Source organism: Falco naumanni, chromosome 2, assembly GCF_017639655.2.
Source record: "Falco naumanni isolate bFalNau1 chromosome 2, bFalNau1.pat, whole genome shotgun sequence".
NCBI classification, from domain to species: domain Eukaryota; kingdom Metazoa; phylum Chordata; class Aves; order Falconiformes; family Falconidae; genus Falco; species Falco naumanni.
This window is the reverse complement of record NC_054055.1, coordinates 16,040,327-16,058,470: the sequence shown is the minus strand read 5'-3', so window position 1 is coordinate 16,058,470 and position 18,144 is coordinate 16,040,327. Positions and strand designations below refer to the sequence as shown.

Below are 18,144 nucleotides of genomic sequence, written 5' to 3'. Positions count from 1 at the left end.
TTGCTTTTCATTTTAATTTGTACTGTTAGATCTTTACAAAGTAAAGCACAGAACTGGTAGCACAGGACCATTCCTGATTAGGAAATGGAGAAGTAACAGTTTCACTTAGATGTCACAGTTTCTTGAATGTTTAACTCACAAGCCTGTGTCCTTTTTAAGGAGTGTGGTCCCAGTCTTCTACTGTAGGAGAGTCCTCCCAAGAATACCACCCAGTTACATTTGTTTGCGGATGGAAGGAGTTCATGGGGAGGAGCCCTCGCGATAAGGATTGCAGATGCATCCCGTATTTTTATATTGCATCTGTTGGCAGATGGAGAAGTAATTGCCTTGGGATAAATTCCATAATGATGTGACAAGGTTAGTCACAGACTCAGTGGACTTTCTGTGATGGGTTTAAAGAGAAATGCTTCTGTGATTTACATTGTAGTTGTGAGTCTTGGGGAGCAGTGGGCTGGCAAAAGTGGAGTGTGCATGCAAAGTTATGAGCCTTGACATCATCATGCTTTGATCCTTTCTTTCATCATCAGGCTTTTGCATCCTGAAAATTTTTTTGTGAGCTAGACTTAGCTTCTACTTTCATTAATAAACCTTTATAGCAGTAGAGCTGCATCTATTAATTTCAGCTTGAGCGCATTGCTGTACCTGGGCATACACTCCCACAGAGCACTTTGAGGGAGCCCACGGGGTCTGGGCATCCATACTGAGGCCTCATTTTGAGGCTGAGCTTACAGTCAGTAGAAGCGTCACTAGCTGGGAACTGTCTTCTTTCCACTCTAGGAATGTAAATTAGAAACTGTGTCTAGTTGGTTTGTAATTGGGATCATTTGTTGGAGGAAATGGCTGCTGCTTTCCTGACAGATTCAAGAATGGAGTGAGGTTAGAAGCTGGCTGCGGCTCTTGAGATGCTTGTTCCAGCTCACTAGTGGTGGAGTTCTCACTTTTTCTGGCTCAGCAGTTTGCTTTGTCTCAAGGGTTTGCTCCAGCCTGGGGATTTTGGCTTACTTGGGTTGAGGTTTTTCACCAGTACTGAAGAGCTAGAAAAGAGTTACAGTTGGGATCCTTTCCACTTGCAAAGGAGCAGAGCTGAGAAGGTTGCTCTTTCTGTGCCCCCAAACCTTTCTGTTGGGAACTTGTTACCGAAGGCCTTATGTTAGGAAAGACTTAACTCTTTTTATGTTGTTCACAGTATCACTTACTTTCATCTCAATGGCAACAGCAAGTCCAAGACATGTAGCAACCATTTCTGTTTTGCTCCTGGCCACCACCTGGGCCCGAGTGGCTCACCAGGCTTTGGGCAGATGCTTGTTTCCTATCGTGAAACCAAGGGTGAGCTTTGTGTGTTGGTGCCTTTCCCTCCACAACAGTGGAAGCCTGAGGGGAAGGGGATGCGCCTGTGTCGGTGGGGTACCCCTGCACTGTCAGGTGAGCTGTCTCCCCTCTCTGCGCTCCCCAGGGGCTGTCTCTCAGGCTGGTCATGCTGAGTAAGCACCAGTGTGTGCACTGGCTCTCTCCTGGAGTCAACTGATCAGTTTCCTCTAAAACAAACCCTGGGTGCACTTCTGGGGACAGGTAGGATGCACCAGGTTTGGCTCCTTCCACCTTAGGGAGTCCTTCAGCACTGTCATGGCAGACGTGGCCCTGCTGAGTCTGAATCCTTTTGACGCCACCCTCCAGGGCACACACAAACACCCCTGTGCTGGTCTGAAAGCATCACCCCACCTGGCTGCCTCGTGCGGTTTCAGGTGCTTTGAACTGAGAAAAAAACCACACCAAGTCCAATCGTTCTGCCCTGGGCAGCAGGGAAACAGGCAGCCCAGGGAACGGCAGGCCAGCCTGCGGGTGAGTGGGGAGCAGCCAGGGCACAGCCCTACAGCACCCTCAGTCTCGGCTCAGGACCCACCTGCTGGTGCAAGTGTATTTGCCTGCATCTATGTCCTAAACTGCAGTGCTGAGGGTTACAGTGTGAGGGCGAGTGTCTGGGAGTGGTTTGGCATCACAGTGAAAGTGATCTAGCTGTAAGCTGCAGCTAATGGGGGGGTGGGGGGTGGGGCGGTGACCCCTGCTTTGGCCTGTCGCTGGCACCAGCTGCCCTGGCGGTGAGCTGCTATTGCTTGCTCAGAAATGGTTCTGGGGCCGTTCTGATAACGCAGCAACCGGAGCCAGCTCTCTGCAAGCCAAGCCAAGCAGAAATGTCAGCACAAGAGATGGGGCAGGACCACAGAATAGGATGCTTGAGATGCACGGGAAGAAGCAGGGCTATGCATCTGCTTAGCTCAGCTGACGTGTGACAAAGCCCTCCAGGCTCCCCCTTGTCCAGCATTCAGTACGACTTTCAGAGTATTTACTTACTGCTCCAATTTAGCCTGAGTAAAAGATGCTTAGCTAAGAAGGTACCACTTCTAGGAATGTGTGCAGACTAAAGGGTTACTGTATGCATTCACATACATGAGTGCTTTTTGGCATAATGCTACAGTACCACTTGTTTAGCTTGCAGGCCTGATGACCTTGTATGTTCTCAGCCAACTGCTCTGTTTCCCCAAGGATTTACATTCTAGCAGCCACTGCTGAGTTCAATTTTTTTTTTCCCATCCAAGCATTTCTGTTCCTTCTGCAACTGAAAATGCTCCTTAAAGCAGTTCCAGAGGGATGCTTGTGGTACCCTCCATGTATTCTGTGCCACACAAAGAAAAAGGCACTTCTTGCATTTCATTTGGGGAGGTTGCCATGTTGTCTCTGTGGCTGACTGACAGCAGCCTTCAAAAATGTCACATTCACACAAAGAAAAAACTGATTAAACCACTTCTAGGAAACATTGCATCCTTTGGAACCCAGTCATCCACATGCATGCCAAGCTCTGTAATACCTGGCCCCTCGAAGGAGAGTATGCCTAGATAAGATCTGCCAGCAAGTACCATACGTTTACAAGCACCGTAAAATCGCTTACAAGCCTGTTTTCTGAAAGGTCAAGGCAGGAGAAAGGGTTTCCCAGCACTTGTTTGGAGCGGCTTTTATCACCCCGGCTTTGCCACACGTAAGCAGTGCTCCATTGCAGACTCCTGCCAGCAGCACGTTTACCCTGCACGCTGCGTATTTTGGCCGTGTGAGCATGCACGCTCTCCTACTACGTATGTCTATGCATTCAACCAATGCCCTCTTAGTCATTGGAATTTTTCTTGAAGCAAGTCCTCTCTGCTTTGACCGCACGTTTCAGCCAGCTCCAATTGTTCATTGAGACAATACTACACCTCCCGGCTTGCCCAGCTGCAAGTCGCTGAGAAATTCGGCACAGGCAGGATGGCAGGATGGCCTTGACCTCCTGCCAGCATAAGATGAACGATGGGTTGGGTCTGGGCAGTCCCTGGGCTGGCTGAGAACAGCGAGCTGAAACCAGCCACGGATGCTGCCAGCTTCACAGCGGCTGGGAACTGAGACACCGCTTGGCATTGAGAAAATAAACATTTCCCATTTACAGAAAGTTCATGTCAGTGCAACGCATTTCTTGGAGCAGCCCTAGTTCACTGCTTGGGCAGCTGTCAGGAATTAGGTGGAGGAAGGTGGCCAATATATTAAAGTGCTTAAAGGCAGGAAGAGAAGTGAGGCCCTCACATCCATCTATTGTAAAGTTGCCACTTTAGCATCCTGAACCCATGGGTGTTAAATGGGCTGTGCTTAGCTGAGTCATGGAAAAGAAGGGCAAAAACAAGCGTGGGGAGCCTTGTCCCAGCTGGGGTACCCTTGGGGACTTGCAGAAACAAATGCAAATCCTTCACAGCTACACGTTCCTCTTCTCCCTTGCCAAGGGCTTGTTTCCTAGTTACCCACCTCTACCTTGGTTTAGCACTCTCTGGCACTCGCTTGTCCAGCTGGGCATTAAATTGGGGATCAGGCTGATCAACAGAGTGCTAATCAATCATATTGATGAGGCGCATCAAAGGGGTTGAGGGTTATTTGTTTCCTCGAAGGTGTATGGAGGATTAGGTGTGGGAGATGTGTGACTGCTTACTCAACCGAGCAGGACATGCCTCAGCAAGAGCGTTTGCAGGGACTGGGAACACCTCAGCTAGTTTCATTAGGCATGATTTATCACAGGTACCTTGAATCCTCCTTTGCCCTCTAAAACATGAAGGAGAAGAAAGGAACATAAAATACAGACCCAAAGAGTGTCCGTTTCTGCTTGCTGCCTGTCCATGTGAAGCGTTTCAGTTCTTCTGGAGCCAGCACCATCCCGCTGTCTGCTTGATAATCCTTGAAGAAAAAAGAAAGACACAATTCTATTAGGTGTTAACTATAGAAAATTATTTTTACAATGTATTAAATTCTTTTTTGGTCTGATTTCCAGCATCCATTTGGTCATTTATATCCAGAGAGCTCTCAGAGACAGCAGCTCCATGCTGCTGGAGGTGCTGCAGTGCCCAGGTGTTTCGTGGTGCCTTTCCAGACTGTCCTTGCTTTGGAGTGCAGCAAACACATGCTAATTAATGCAGATACAGACTGCTAAAAGATAAGTATCTACATGCAAGGTGAGGTTCTGGCCAGCCACTGCTTCAACCCTGTGACCACCACTGTGCCTTTCCCACCTCCCACCGCTTAATGCATACAACTGGGTCACTAAAAGCTTCCCCCAAAATCTCACCCATGCCCACCCCCACCAAAACAGTATGTGTGCCCCATTAGTAGACATTTCTCCAGCTTGTCCATCTGATAACAGGACTTGTTCCTACTGGGGACCTCTGATGGAAATGTGACCCACAATTCTCCTTTGTGTGCTACTATTCAGATGAAAACACAAATCCAAGGGGTTTTAACTGGCTTTCCGACACCAGTGAGACTCAGGTGGGTCTCTGGCAGCTGTAACTTTCAGGCCTACTGACACCAGCCATTTCTTATCAGGGGAGGAGTGTTTGCAGCTCATGGCATAGTCAGCAAGGATGTGCTGACCCCAATTTGTAGGACAGTGGGATAACACCACGCTGCAAGCACAGCTAATCTTGCACCTCGTATCATTAAAGCTGATAAAGCAGTAAAACCCCATCTTGATTCCCTCTGCATAAATCTGTCACACAAATAATAAAAAAAAATAATAAATGGCATACCATTTGGCCCAGGAGTCACTTACATTAAATAAAAGCGTTTCCTTGATGGGAAGCTCTTCAAATGTCTTTATGCGCTGGGGTGGTTTTATTTTGAAAGTGTTTATGTATCTGTTCAACAAGAAAAGCAGGACAATTTTTGGTGGAAGTGTGAAGTGCATAAGCAGGAAAGCACTACGCATTTCTTTGTTTCTTCAAGCAGGTGCCTGACTGTCACCAAGGCAGTTTACACGAGAAGGAATTGTTAGCCAGACCCCTCCCCACACCTCAGCCCCCAGCCCTGAGGTGCACACAGCTGCCCCTCTCACAGCGCCCCAGCCCGGTGACCTAATGGTCCCCCTGGGCAGGGACATCCCCTAAGGGCTGTCCCAGCCCAATGGGATCCTGGCGGTGGTGGCTTGGTGGCTGGTGGGACACTCAGGCTATGTGGGGTGTCTCTGAGTGTTTTCTGCCATCCAGGTCCAAACCAGGCTCTGCAGCGAGCTGCGATACCCAACAAACAAACTCGGTCTTAGTCCTGCTTATCTTACCTGACATTTTCAGTGCTTTCACAACTTGAGCTTGTAACAGAAATATTTTCATTGCACAAAGGATCAGATGCAGGGGGAAACCCACTATCTGTTGTAAATATTGTATTGAGGGGTATGTAGTCTTTGCCTTCCTAAATGGAAATAAGAAATAAAAGCGTTATTCCTAGGACCACGTGGCCGGTCGCCCTGCTTCAGTGACACCATGTGGTCATGACGTTAGTACCTGCTGGACGTTCGCTTGCAGCAGGTCACCCAGCTTTTTCACCAGCTCAGAGAACCTTGGTCTGTCGTTGGGATTGCTTCGCCAGCAGTCCAGCATGATTTGGTAGCTGTGAGGAAAAAAGCAAAGCGGGGTGGGATTACAGCTCACTTTGATCCAAGGCAGTGCAGTCTCTGACAGCTTGTCATCAATAGAGTTAACTCCTGAGCCAGCCTAATTTTACCAAGATGCTTTCCAGCACTGAGGCCTGTTACTAAAAGTGTAAGAGTAAACGTTTTGCAAAACCAGAAAAAAAACGCTTCTTCCCACAAGACACTGGGAAGACCACATCAAAAGAATAATTTAGCCAACTAGTCATACTTTCTTTTTTTATTCCTGATTAAGCATTAAACCTTTGTATTAAACGTCTATTAGCTGGCAATGTTTAAGTTAAGACATCCTAAGTTGACTTATATGAATGTGTCACTTCCTTGTATTGGTCAAGTCAAGCTTTCCTTCCTGCAATAAAATATGTGGAAGAGGAAAAAAAAAAAAGCTCTTATCTACTGTCACTAGGATAATAAAATTAGCCAATGGGTAATAGTCCCAGATAGGCATGGCTGGCTTGCATCCTTTTTCTTCTTTCAGAACTATTTTTTGGTAAGTGTTGCTATTTAGAGTCATGATGTAGCACATGAAAAGGCAGTGAAGACACCTATACACACTTGATTTTTCCTCCAGAGGTAAAACACCCTGGATGTGTTCACACTTGTGAAGGATTTGTACCATGGGGTGCATGTTCAGCGTGCTACAGGTGCCTCTCCAGGCAGGGTGCTCCATCCCACTCCCAGGGTAGAGGGACTGAAAACTCAGCGTCTCACTTGGACACCCCCCCAGCCTCCGAAAAGGTGTTGGCCATACAGCAGCAGCTGTCAGCTGCACCTGGAGGAAGGGGACCAGGCAGGAACAGCTGATGTTGCAGTGAAAGGGCTTAGACAAACCCTGCAGTCAACATGCGCTGGGAGGCTGTGGGTCCCTGTCACCTTCCTCTGCCATCAGGCATCACCTCTGGGAACAGGTGGACCCTCATCACCTGCATGTTTGTGAGGAAGCCTCTGCTGTCGCATCCTAAGTCAAGAGGATGTTAATAATGTTCACATTCCTCCAGCATTTATCTGTGTGCACATTGGTAAATATTAAACTTGGAGAGGAATGAATGACCTTCCTCCTCTGGGCTGTTCACCCAGCTCCCCTCGGAGCTCAGCCCCGGTGATGCCCTGGGGTCAGGTCCACGTCCCTCCTCACCCTCTCCTAAGCCACAGGAGGGCCAGGGGGGCGAGGGTTGGGGAGATGCAAGAAGATGCTAATGACAGCAAGAAGATACGAGGCAGCATTGGGTTGGTGTTCCTCATATTGCCACGGGGTACTTTTTACAGAGACTCGTACATCATCTGCAAGACAGCCTGGGCGGGCAGCGGCATACAAAGCAAGTGGAGAAAGGCATCTTACATCTCCTCGGTTGCTTGCTCCGGGGCTCGCATTCTTGTGCCTTCCTTTAGTCTGCTGCAGAAATCCTCATCTATTTGGACTCCGGGGTAAGGAGAGGCACCTGGAGGTGACATTGGGAGAACATGGTCATACAGGCCTTGACCTGGGTACCTGTGACCTTGCCTTGGCCCTACACATCCCCCTCCAACACTCGGGTGTGCAGCATCTGCTTGCAGAGCTGGGAGCCTGGGGGCATCCCCCGCTGTGGAGTCTGGCCCCTGCCTGCAACTGCTGCTGAAGGGGCTGGTCCTTGGAGCAGGGCAAGATCAAAGCAAGCACTATGGGTGGTGCTTACCTGGCCTGAATGCAAAAAATACAAATGCATCTGATTTGAAAAAGAACCCTCAAGAAAAGCTAGGTCTGATGTCTTTATTGGTTTGGACCACCCCAAATTCTAGTAAGCTGAGTATTAACAAACCCCAAATGCTCAAAACCACCTTGAAAATAGTAAAATCATGGCTTTAAATCAGGTTACAGTACATGTGCATTATTCTTCTAGTTCCTGTGTTTTTAAGATGCAGTCTGATAGTGCTGTTGGCCTTTTTTCTGTAGACAAAAAAAATCAGGAAAAAGGAAAATGAAAGGAAAAACGCAAAATAGACCTTTCAGAGAGTCAGACAGTCCACCAGCTTCAAGGAGATGGGGCCTTAAGAAAAAAAACCAACATGTAGTATGAGGCTGACCATAAAAATCACAAGAGTTGGCAGGCTGACCAACAACACGTATTTAAACTAATAAATGATTGATTGTCCTGAGAATTGTACAGTATTGTTTCCTCTGCTGTTCGCCTCTTTTGTCAGCCTCTATGTTGAACCCAATTAAGATTCTTTTATTCTGACGGTCATTGTTGTTCCTACTCAGTGTACATCTTGTATCCTGCCTTATCCACGTGAAAGAAAGGGGAGAACAAATCTTCACTGAGTTTTCATTTCAGATTGCATGTTCTAGTTCATTCTGTGGCATATGTGCAGATCCTTGTTCTCCCACTGCATCCAGTGGCCTGGGTGAGGGGTGTGCTGGGTCCCTCCTGGGCTGGGGGAACCACCTGCTCCCAGGCTGGAAATGCGGGTGACACAGGCTGAGACATGCAAAGACCTCTGTGTGTGTTCAGCTCCCTTGCTCCCACAGGAAAAGGAAGCTTTTGAGGGAGCACCCAGCCCATGCCACTTGGTGTCTCAAATGCTATCTGCGGCACAGGAGGGGATGCCTCGGTCCCTGGCAGCTGCTGATCCAGGCCCACAGCTGTGTGTTATCCCACAGGGCTCCACATTCAATAAAAACACTTGAAAATTTGCTCTGTTTTCCTGGTTTGTGCTAATAGTCAAAACGCTGTGACTGCTCCAGCTGTGCTGCTCTGCATCTCTGCTAAGGGTTTCTACACAGAAAAGAAGGAAGCTTAGGTTTTGCCTATGGCAGGAATAGATGGTAAAGTTGTCAGATAGCTATGCTATCCATTAAAGTTTTCAGCCTGGCAAGTCAGCTTTCAGTGTCCTTACAAGCACCAAAATTTCCAGGTCACAGAGGCACGATACATACAGTTCTCCCCTCTACCCCCACACCCCACCTCTGCCTGATTTAGGTCTTTCTTTATTAAAGACCTTGGAAAACCTCATGGAAGGTAATGGTTGCTTTTCCCCAGGATGAAGTCCCTGCTGCTGAGCCCAGCTCCCGGGGTGCACAGGTAACGTACCCAAGGAAAATATCTCCCACAGCAAGACGCCATAGGACCACACGTCACTTTTTGTGTTGTAGATTTTATCAAATATGGATTCTGGAGCCATCCATTTCAGAGGAAGTCGAGCCTGGAGTAAAAGGGACAAAAGTGACTATTATTTTCAAAGCCTAAAATAATTTAATTGTAGATTAATCAACTATTTATTATGTAAATAATTACCATTCAAACAGTAACCTGTGGGATTTCCTTACAGGCAGTCAAGATAAACTCACACTCATTCAGATGCTTTTTAAATAAATTGTCAGAATAAAAGGTCATTTTTAAAATGTGTAGCACAAAACACTAGACATTGGAAACCTGTGACCAGAGTGGCCAGGTCTTTTGTTTATGGGGATGTGGCGCTATGCAGATGTCTCTTGCCAGCAGCCTAGAGACAGGGAGACAACCTACATCCAAATGTAAATCATTCTGTGATGGTGTTGGAGATGTTCTTGGGGAAATTTTCAGAGCCTGAATTGCAGGAGTATATAAGCAACCCTTGAAATCACTTAGTGCAGCCTGTTAGGGTCTCCTGAGCAGCACCCAAGTTATGTGAACAATGTTTCCCAGCTAGCATGTAGTGCCGTAAACCCTGAAAGCTATTTATGGATGAGGGAATAGCTGGCAGGTGGGTGAGACCTCCAGAAGGAGGCTTCCTGCATGACCCCAAAGCCCACACCAAGTTCCTATGGCATCAGTGGGCGCAGGCATAGTTTGCTGACCCAGTCTTCACAGCAGGCCTGGCAGGGGGCTTACTGCCTGCTTTTTGCAGCAGCAGAAAAAAAAAAAACCAACAAAAAAACAACAAAAAAAAGTAGGTGCTGGAGGCAGTGAGTCCGGCTCAGCTGCTCGAGGCGCTGCAAGTGGTGCTTGGCCCTGGGGACCTGCGGACACTGGGTGCCCTGAGGAATGCGCACCTTGTTTCAGAGGGACTGGTTTCCTTGGAAGAAGTTTACTGAGTAAGGGGGCTATGCTGAGCCAGCCAAGAAACATGTCTAAAAAATATCTGAAGTATTAACAGGGAAGAGCTGTGAAACAGTTAGTGTGTCCAAGCCTTATGCCTGAGGATAGAAATGCTTTCCAGATCTGCAAAGCATCTGGATAGTTCATCTTCACATAAAAACTGTGATAGCTTTCAAGCTCTTAAGTTCAGGGAATGTGAGCATCTACAGAGAATTTTGGTGGACAGTTTGAAATGGTATGTTAGAAACATTTGGGTAAATAAACAGCATCTTGACTTACATCTCCTTTTCTCACATAATCAGGATTCTTATAAATATCTCTTGCAAGGCCAAAATCACAGATCTTCACGACATTGTTCTCAGATAAAAGGATGTTTCTGGCTGCCAGGTCACGATGAATGCACTATAATAAAATGGTTTCACAATCAAACTGCATTTCCTTAATCCTGCCCACAAATTTCCTGACTGTCTCCCATATCCTTTTAAAAATTATTACTATTATTGTTATTTGAGAGATCAATTTAATATTTTGGGGGGGAATTTGGCTATAGTTTACATGGAGCTATTGTAAACAGTAGCAGTTCTTTAAAAAACAAAATTCTTAAGTCCAGAAAGTGATAAATTTTTAAGCCCCTTGACATTTGCAGGGAAAGTGCTGATTCACTTGGACCTCCCTACCTAATATAGATTGAAATGAAGAAAAAAACCCACCACACCCAAAAGATCTTCCCTGAATGAATGAGCTTGACCCACTGCCTTCAGCCATGATCCTGTGTTTATGGACTATGGAGACTTGGATAAACACACGTTATATTTATAACACCAAGAGGAAAACGGCTCTTCCTTTGGGAGCTCTCCCAAGGAAGGTGTCACCGAAACGCAGACACGATTTCACTTCTGAATCCCATCCTTCTGCAGTGAAAAATCCCCAGTGCAAAACTCACCTTTCTGGAGGAGAGGAACTCCATGCCTCTGGCCACCTGAAAGCTGTAAGAGATCAGGTCTTCCATAGTGAGGGGCAACTTGTAGAGCTCATCAGCGTCTGGGAAGGTGGAAAACAAGGTTTGTTACAAAGATGGCTCACAAGGCAGTTGTTTTCCCCTTCTCTTACTGACCCTATTACTCCCATAAATTCAGTCTTCATAGAGTAGTATTTGAAGGTCAACCCACTGTCACTGGAAACAAAAATAGTGTTTGCTTTATACCCTGTGCTTTGGACACTGCTATGTTTTCCCCAAAGATAAGGAGCAGTCAGAAGAAACAATCACACATTTTCCTGTCCGATTTAGTAACCCTGGAAATAATCTTTTTTTAAATCTTCTACCCTCTGGACATGACCCTGTGAGCGTCTCCCACGGATGTTTATTAGGGTGATAAATGAGGAAAAAAATTTCAGGGATGCACAGTATGTTGTAAAAATATCACAGACAGTGTAGGGACAGGAAGGAATTAATACCTACCCTCCTCGTCCTCCTCCACATCACTCAGACTTTTATCTTCCTGGAACCCAGAGCTTGCAAAACTCTCGCTGCTGGTGACACTGGCCAGCCTTTGTTTTTTGCCTTCCACCGGCTCAATATCCTTTTTCTCTTTCATTGGCTCTCCTTGCAGAGAGGAGTCCTTCAAACAAACAGAGGAGAAGAGGTGCTACATCAGAGTGATGGAGAGGGTGGGAGAGGAACAGAGTCAGAATTCTATTGCCTCTCCGCTGAGAGAAAATGCTGGTCCGTGGCATGTACAGTCACATCTCCCACGGGTGCAGGTGTCCAGTGCCACTGTGGCCAGTGGGGGTGGTGGCACAGCTGCGCTCCACCAAGGTTGCCATCACCAGAGGGCAGAAACCTGATGGCTTGGGAGCACCAGTGCATGATTTTGGGGCAACCCAGGTGGGGGGCTACCTTTGATGTGATGAAGATTTGCAGGGTCCATGGAGGGACACATCCACTGAGCTGTGGCTCATCTCAGCCTGAAATGAAACATCTGAAAGGGCCTATTTGTCTCCAGTAGCCAGAGAAAGAGCATGGTGGGATGAGTTGAGAAGGATGTGCCCAGAGTGCAGGTGTCCCAGCCCTCTCAAAATAAAGCAGCAGTTTTTTGTCCCAGGCTCCTTAAGGCATCTACCTATATGTCCCTGCACAGTGCTTGGTGTGGGGCGGTAAGCCCTTCCAACGAGGAGCAAGGGCACTTTGTGTTTGAAACACAGCTGCTGTTTGAAGCTACTGCCTCTCTTCCCCAATGTCTTTATCCAATGCTTTCATGTTACGGCCAATGATGGTTCAACGGGATAGATGCAACATGATGTGGAAAATGCTTTCCCACTGCTACCTGGAGAGCAGCCTAGTTGCCTGACCACGCTCTTGCCCCCTCTTCCCTATCTATTTGTCCTGCCCTGTCTCTCTCCCCTGTGCACACTGGTGCAGAGCTGGGCTCCCTCCGTCCCTCCCTCCAGCCTAGGCACTCTTCCAAAGGGTGCTGGAGCACCAAGTCTGGGCAGGCTCTTTATCAGGGGGCATACAAGCAACTACCCCCGGGGTGCACCCTGCATGGCCATGCTCCCTGCTGAGCATCCTGCACCAACAACCACACGTTGGAGAAGGCGGCTGCTGCGTTTCATGCAGAGTCCAATACAGACAGCCTTGGGGACATCCTGAGCGTGCCCTCTGGCACAGACCTCCTGAAAAAACCCTGAGATGCTGCTGAACTTTTGGCACAGCTGAGCAGGTTTTTGAGGGTTGCCTTTCTGGGTCTGGGCTCCTAAATCCTGCTTCATAGCCCTTAATCCTCCAGGGGATTTTGCTGAAAACGCACAAGCAGGGTTATAGTTGACACATTTGGGTTCAGGTTTGTAATAAGAAACATGCCGTAGATTTGATTCAGAGGGCTGTGGGACGTGAGGACAAGACACTAATCTCTTTTCTTCTTGATAGCCCTTCTCCTCACACAATAATAATATTACTTGCAAATCTCTCAATATTAGGGTGCCTTGGAACATGAGCTTTAAATGGCATTATCTCAGTTGTGTTCCCAGCGGTGCTGAAATCAGTGGGCAAAACCACTTCCTTTGGCTTCGCTGACACCAGCCTCTGAAGTGACCCCAAGCTCACCAGGAATGGGTTTGTCAGCAGTGGGGCGAGAGCATGTGGGGACACTTTGGCTAGGATTCACTTCCTCTTGCCGTAGACGGCTCCAGCTGAATTACTCCCAGCAGTCTTCTTGCAGTCAAGGAAAAAAAAAAAATGAGTCCTTCCCTGGCACAATACATCCCACACCAAATATTAAAACAGGTCAGGTGAACTGCAACCATTTCGCTTCTTTGATAAAAGAGAGTCTAAGGAGACTAGCTCAGAGACCGACATCTACAATACCAACATGTAAGTTAGGTAAAGATGAACCCTACCGGAGGCACCTGCCTCCTCACCTTGTTAGGGCAGAAAAAATTCCTCTTGCTCTTCAGGTAGTTTGATAAATTCCCATACTTGCAGTATTCAACAATCACCATCAGAGGCCCTGGGCAAACAGAAAATGCATTTTGATCAGTGTAAAGCAATACTAGGCAGCATCGGTTCTGAGAAGAATAGTCTTTCGTGGCTGCAACTATAACTGGAGTCCAGAATAACTAACATGTCCTAATGAAGTAGAAGGCTGCTTGAAGGACTCCGGACATGTTAGTAAAACAATACTGTTTCTGGAAATCAGGGAAGGACCTAAGTTTTGAGAACTGAGTCATGAATTTGGGTCCTGAGGGACCCTCAATTTCCGCTTTGGGCAGGCTGCATTCAGACTGGAGTCCCACAACCCACACACATGTTGAACTGAAATAGAATCATAGAATAACTTAGATTGGAAAAGACCTTTGAGATCACCAGGTCCAACCGTTAACCCAGCACTGCCAAGTCCACCACTAAACCATGTCCCTAGGTACCGCATCTACACATCTTTTAAATGCCTCTAGGGATGGCAATTCCACCACCTCCCTGAGCAGCCTGTTCCAATGCTTGTCCGCCCTTTCATTGAATACATTTTTTCTAATATCGAATTTAAACCTCCCCTGGCGCAACTTGAGCCCGTTTCCTCTCGTCCTGTCACTTGTTACCTGGGAGAAGAGACCGACCCCACCTGCCTACCCCCTCCCTTCAGGCAGCTGCAGAGAGCGATAAGGTCTCCCCTCAGCCTCCTCCTCTCCAGGCTGAACACCCCCAGCTCCCCCAGCTGCTCCTCACAGGACTTGTGCCCCAGCCCCTTCCCCAGCCCCGCTGCCCTTCCCTGGACACGCTCCAGCCCCTCGACGTCCCTCCTGCAGCGAGGGGCCCAACACTGACCCCAGGGTTCGAGGTGCGGCCTCACCAGTGCCCAGTACAGGGGCGGTCACTGCCCTGGCCCTGCTGGCCACACTGTTTCTGACACCAGCCAGGACGCTGCTGGCCCCTTGGCCACCTGGGCACACGGCTGGGTGTGCATTTCTAATACGCATACCCAAATATAAAATGCATATCTAAATAGGTGACATATCCAAAACAAACGATCACTCATAGTGGCCCTTTGATTTTCTTAGTGGAATATCACACAGGTTTTTACAACATTTGCCTTGCGATTCACTGTTCAGGGCCAGCAGCCAGCATCCCTTGTTCCCAGCCTTTCCAGATCATGTTTAGCTTGAGCAGTGAAGTGAGATAAAGGACAAGCAGCATGGTCCTAAATTCACACTTCTCATGTTAACACTAAAAGGGAGTTTAAGTAGAGAAAAACGTTTAATCACTTCATTAAATGAGCAAAAAATCTCTTTTCTTCACCAACCACAGGACAAGCTCAAATATTTCAAGTTTATAATCTTCAGATGAAAAACAACACAGCCAGCTGACTGTTACTGGGAGGTGATCCAAACTCCTTTTCAGTGCAGTGCAGATATTTTTACCTCCATTTTTTGTGCAGGCTCCCAATAAATTCACAATATTGAGATGATGTCCAATGTGGATCAGGATTTTCAGCTCAGTCATCAGTGCTTTGTACTCACTGGCTGTAGCTCCTTCTGTAAACACAAAATAAAGTCAATGTGAAATGGCAAAGAACTGGTCCTGCTGAGCTTTATCACTTCTCAATGTTTTCCAATGAAATAACTTCCACTACTGGACATACTTCACGTGTTGATGTTCTTTTCTATTCCTCCCTGCTCAGCATCCTCTTACTTGCAATAAAGCCCATAAAAAGATTCTGCCACTCAACTTCCTCCCAGTAGACTCTGCTATATTTAGAACTAAGATATTTTTTTTTCTCACATGAACAGTTTTGTCATTCCAGCCAAAAAAAATTGAAGGAACAAATAAAAGGGGATTTCAAGACTAATTAACTCTATCTAGAGCAGGTTTCAGAGGGCCTGACTTCAGCCATCTGAGGGTTATATACTAGCCTGAACTAATCAACATCTCAGGGAGTCAGTGACAAGAGCAAAGTATCTCCCTTCTCTCTGCTTCTTCCTCCTCTCCCTTCATTGGCTGCCCAACCCCTCAACAGAACCAGCCACAGCTGCACCTTATCTACATCAGCCAACCCGCCACCCCTGAAGCCAGCCCACAGTTGTATATTATCAATGTTAATTAACCCAGCTTCGTTCCTCTACACCGCCCCTTGGTGATGTTTGTCTGGTTCTGTTCGTTATAGAGGAAGCCTGGAGTGTTATGATAAATCAGGGAAGTAAACTTTAATTCGTTAAAGTTAGGTGACTACATCTCACTCTTGTGAGTTATGATCAATATTAATAATAATAGTAATGATATAAGAAATCCCACAGCTAAACCCAAAATATCCTATTTAGTGTGGAGTGAAACTTTTAATTCCCTCTGAGCAAACCTTTTTCTACAGTATTTTATTTTGATAAGAAAACAAGAAAAAACATATTGCTTTGTGTAGACCCAAAAGGACATCTTCTGTTTAGTGACACTGACAGTAAGAACAGTCCTGTGGAAAGAACCTAGAGCTAGGTCTTAAAGGCCTTCATTTCAACATCTGAATGGAAACAGATTTTCTTGGTGGCTCCAGACAAAACTTGTCATCTACCCAGTGACCCACTATTCATCTGTATAGGTGGTGACACTTCCCATCCACTTCATGGGAATTCTGTGAGGACAAAGCCCATGAATGATGGCAAGGTTTCTGGAAAATCTAGTGAGGACACAAGGAATGGAACGGATCTCCCCTAACTTTAGGTGCCTGTAGTGAAGACACCTACAAAGGATCTAGGCACCACAGACTCTCTTCAGAGCTACACAAGTGCCTGACTCGCCATACTGAGGAATCTGCCCTAGGATGGGATGTTTTTTGCACCACTGGCAATAAAGGAAATTTGAGTGACTAACTCAGATACAAGTATCTACCCTGCACATGGGCACATGAGTCCCACCATTAAGACTTCTTGTAGCTGCTGTCTGCTCCAATCTATTCCAGCAGCAACCTCTGCTGCCTTGATGGTGCCGGCTGGCACAAGAAGCCTGCTGATGTACGTAAAGAAATGTTGAATCTGTCAGACCACTGTGCCAGCACGTATCTGCAAGCTGGCAAAATAGCTTAGCTAACCAGGGGTCAGGCAATGACCCAGGTGACAGGCCATCCACTGAAACCAGTGACACAGATGGCTATTGGCCCACTGCTGCAGAAGGTCTGGACAGCGACCAAAGCTTTAGTTTCCTCCCATTTTCCAGACATGCTGGCTGCAGGGCAGTTGTTCATTTGGCATTGGCCAACAGGGTATTTCTGTGTTCCTGGAACAAGAGAGAGGAGAAAGGTTTGCAACACTCTCATCTGCAAATTCCCTCCTTGGGGGTGATCCTGGATATCACGGTAGCACGTACCACCCCCTGTGAAAACATCTGAATTGTGTTGCAGAACAAGCCTGTTGGAGACATATCCAGAGGGCACACCCTACACGGAGCACAGCTGCCAGGTCACTGCCAGCAAGAAATAGAAGCTATTTCAGGTTGAGTGTTGCAGGGACAGACTGTAGGTCTGAGAATATCACACATGCCCCTCCAAGGGCTGGAAGAAACATGTGCAGATCTCCTGATAACTGATAAGCAAGCAGCTGTGAAGCTAGAAGCCACTGGGTAAGAGGGATGTATTCAAACTATGCCTGAACAGAGCCAACTGAGAGTATCAGGGATCCAAGCCTTACTGAACAGGGGATATGTCCTGGCAGAGAATGACACTGAAGAGGATTCAGGGACTAAGACAGATAAGCAAAGCTGTGTAAGCTCCCAGGGCAATGCAAAAAAAGCCTGCTATGATCCTTAGATACACAAACAAGGGAAAGCTAAATACACAGGAAGGGATGCTACCAGGACTCTGGGTTAGGGAATTCAGCCACAGCTGCTGCAGGCTATGACTGAATATCATCCTGCCTGCTAACTTCCCAAGTGCCCTCTTCAAATTGATGAGGGTCTTTGTCCTTTCTGCTCCAACGAGAAAAGTGGCAGTGCATAGCGGGGAGATGATTTCACTTTGGGAAGAGCGCTGGTGTATGAACCGCGCTGGCAAATCCATTACACAACCCGGGTGTCAGCATCCTAAGCACTGTGTGATGAGCCTGCAGACGGTTCAGAGAGGACACACCTGCACAACAGCTCCAAGATTTAAACTGCTCAATCTGTTTTGCTTAATAAAAGTGCCTTCATGAAGAAAATCATTATATAATCTAATGGGGAAGGTTAGAACAAGACGCAACAGTCAGGCAGATGCAAATCAGACATAAGGCATCTGTTTTTAACAGTGATATGATTAGTCATCAGAACTAATGACCAAGGAAAATACAAAAGCTTCCATCTGAGTGTCTTCACATCAAGGTGGATGCCTTACACTTCAGCTAAATTTAATTTATGGTGTTGGGTACAGCGGCAGTCTAGCATGACAGTACAACATAGAGTGCGCAGGAAATCTAATTGCCCCTTCTGATCCGACAAAAGTGACTCTTTCATTCTTTCTGGCATTTGAAGCTGTGGAACCAGATTTTCAAAAAAAAAAAAAAGGCAATCAGGTTCTCACTGCATCTGAAGCTTTCTCCTTACCATGTGACAATTTATCATCCTTCTTACTGCAAATGCAATTTTTATTTCGT

At 46.9% G+C, this 18,144-nt stretch overlaps 1 protein-coding gene across 1 annotated transcript in view; it reads right to left on the bottom strand.

The window, feature by feature from the left end:
* The window catches only part of FLT1 (fms related receptor tyrosine kinase 1), a 117,695-nt gene that overhangs the window by 3,141 nt on the left and 96,410 nt on the right, over window positions 1-18,144 (bottom strand). Inside the window, exons 19-29 of the mRNA XM_040583401.1 lie at window positions 14,956-15,069; window positions 13,462-13,550; window positions 11,504-11,663; window positions 10,988-11,085; window positions 10,324-10,446; window positions 9,058-9,169; window positions 7,329-7,428; window positions 5,844-5,949; window positions 5,621-5,751; window positions 5,117-5,201; window positions 4,154-4,245 (exon numbers count right to left, since the gene is read on the bottom strand). Coding sequence (XP_040439335.1) covers window positions 4,154-4,245; window positions 5,117-5,201; window positions 5,621-5,751; window positions 5,844-5,949; window positions 7,329-7,428; window positions 9,058-9,169; window positions 10,324-10,446; window positions 10,988-11,085; window positions 11,504-11,663; window positions 13,462-13,550; window positions 14,956-15,069 — 1,210 coding nt within the window. The remainder of the gene's footprint in view (window positions 1-4,153; window positions 4,246-5,116; window positions 5,202-5,620; window positions 5,752-5,843; window positions 5,950-7,328; window positions 7,429-9,057; window positions 9,170-10,323; window positions 10,447-10,987; window positions 11,086-11,503; window positions 11,664-13,461; window positions 13,551-14,955; window positions 15,070-18,144) is intronic.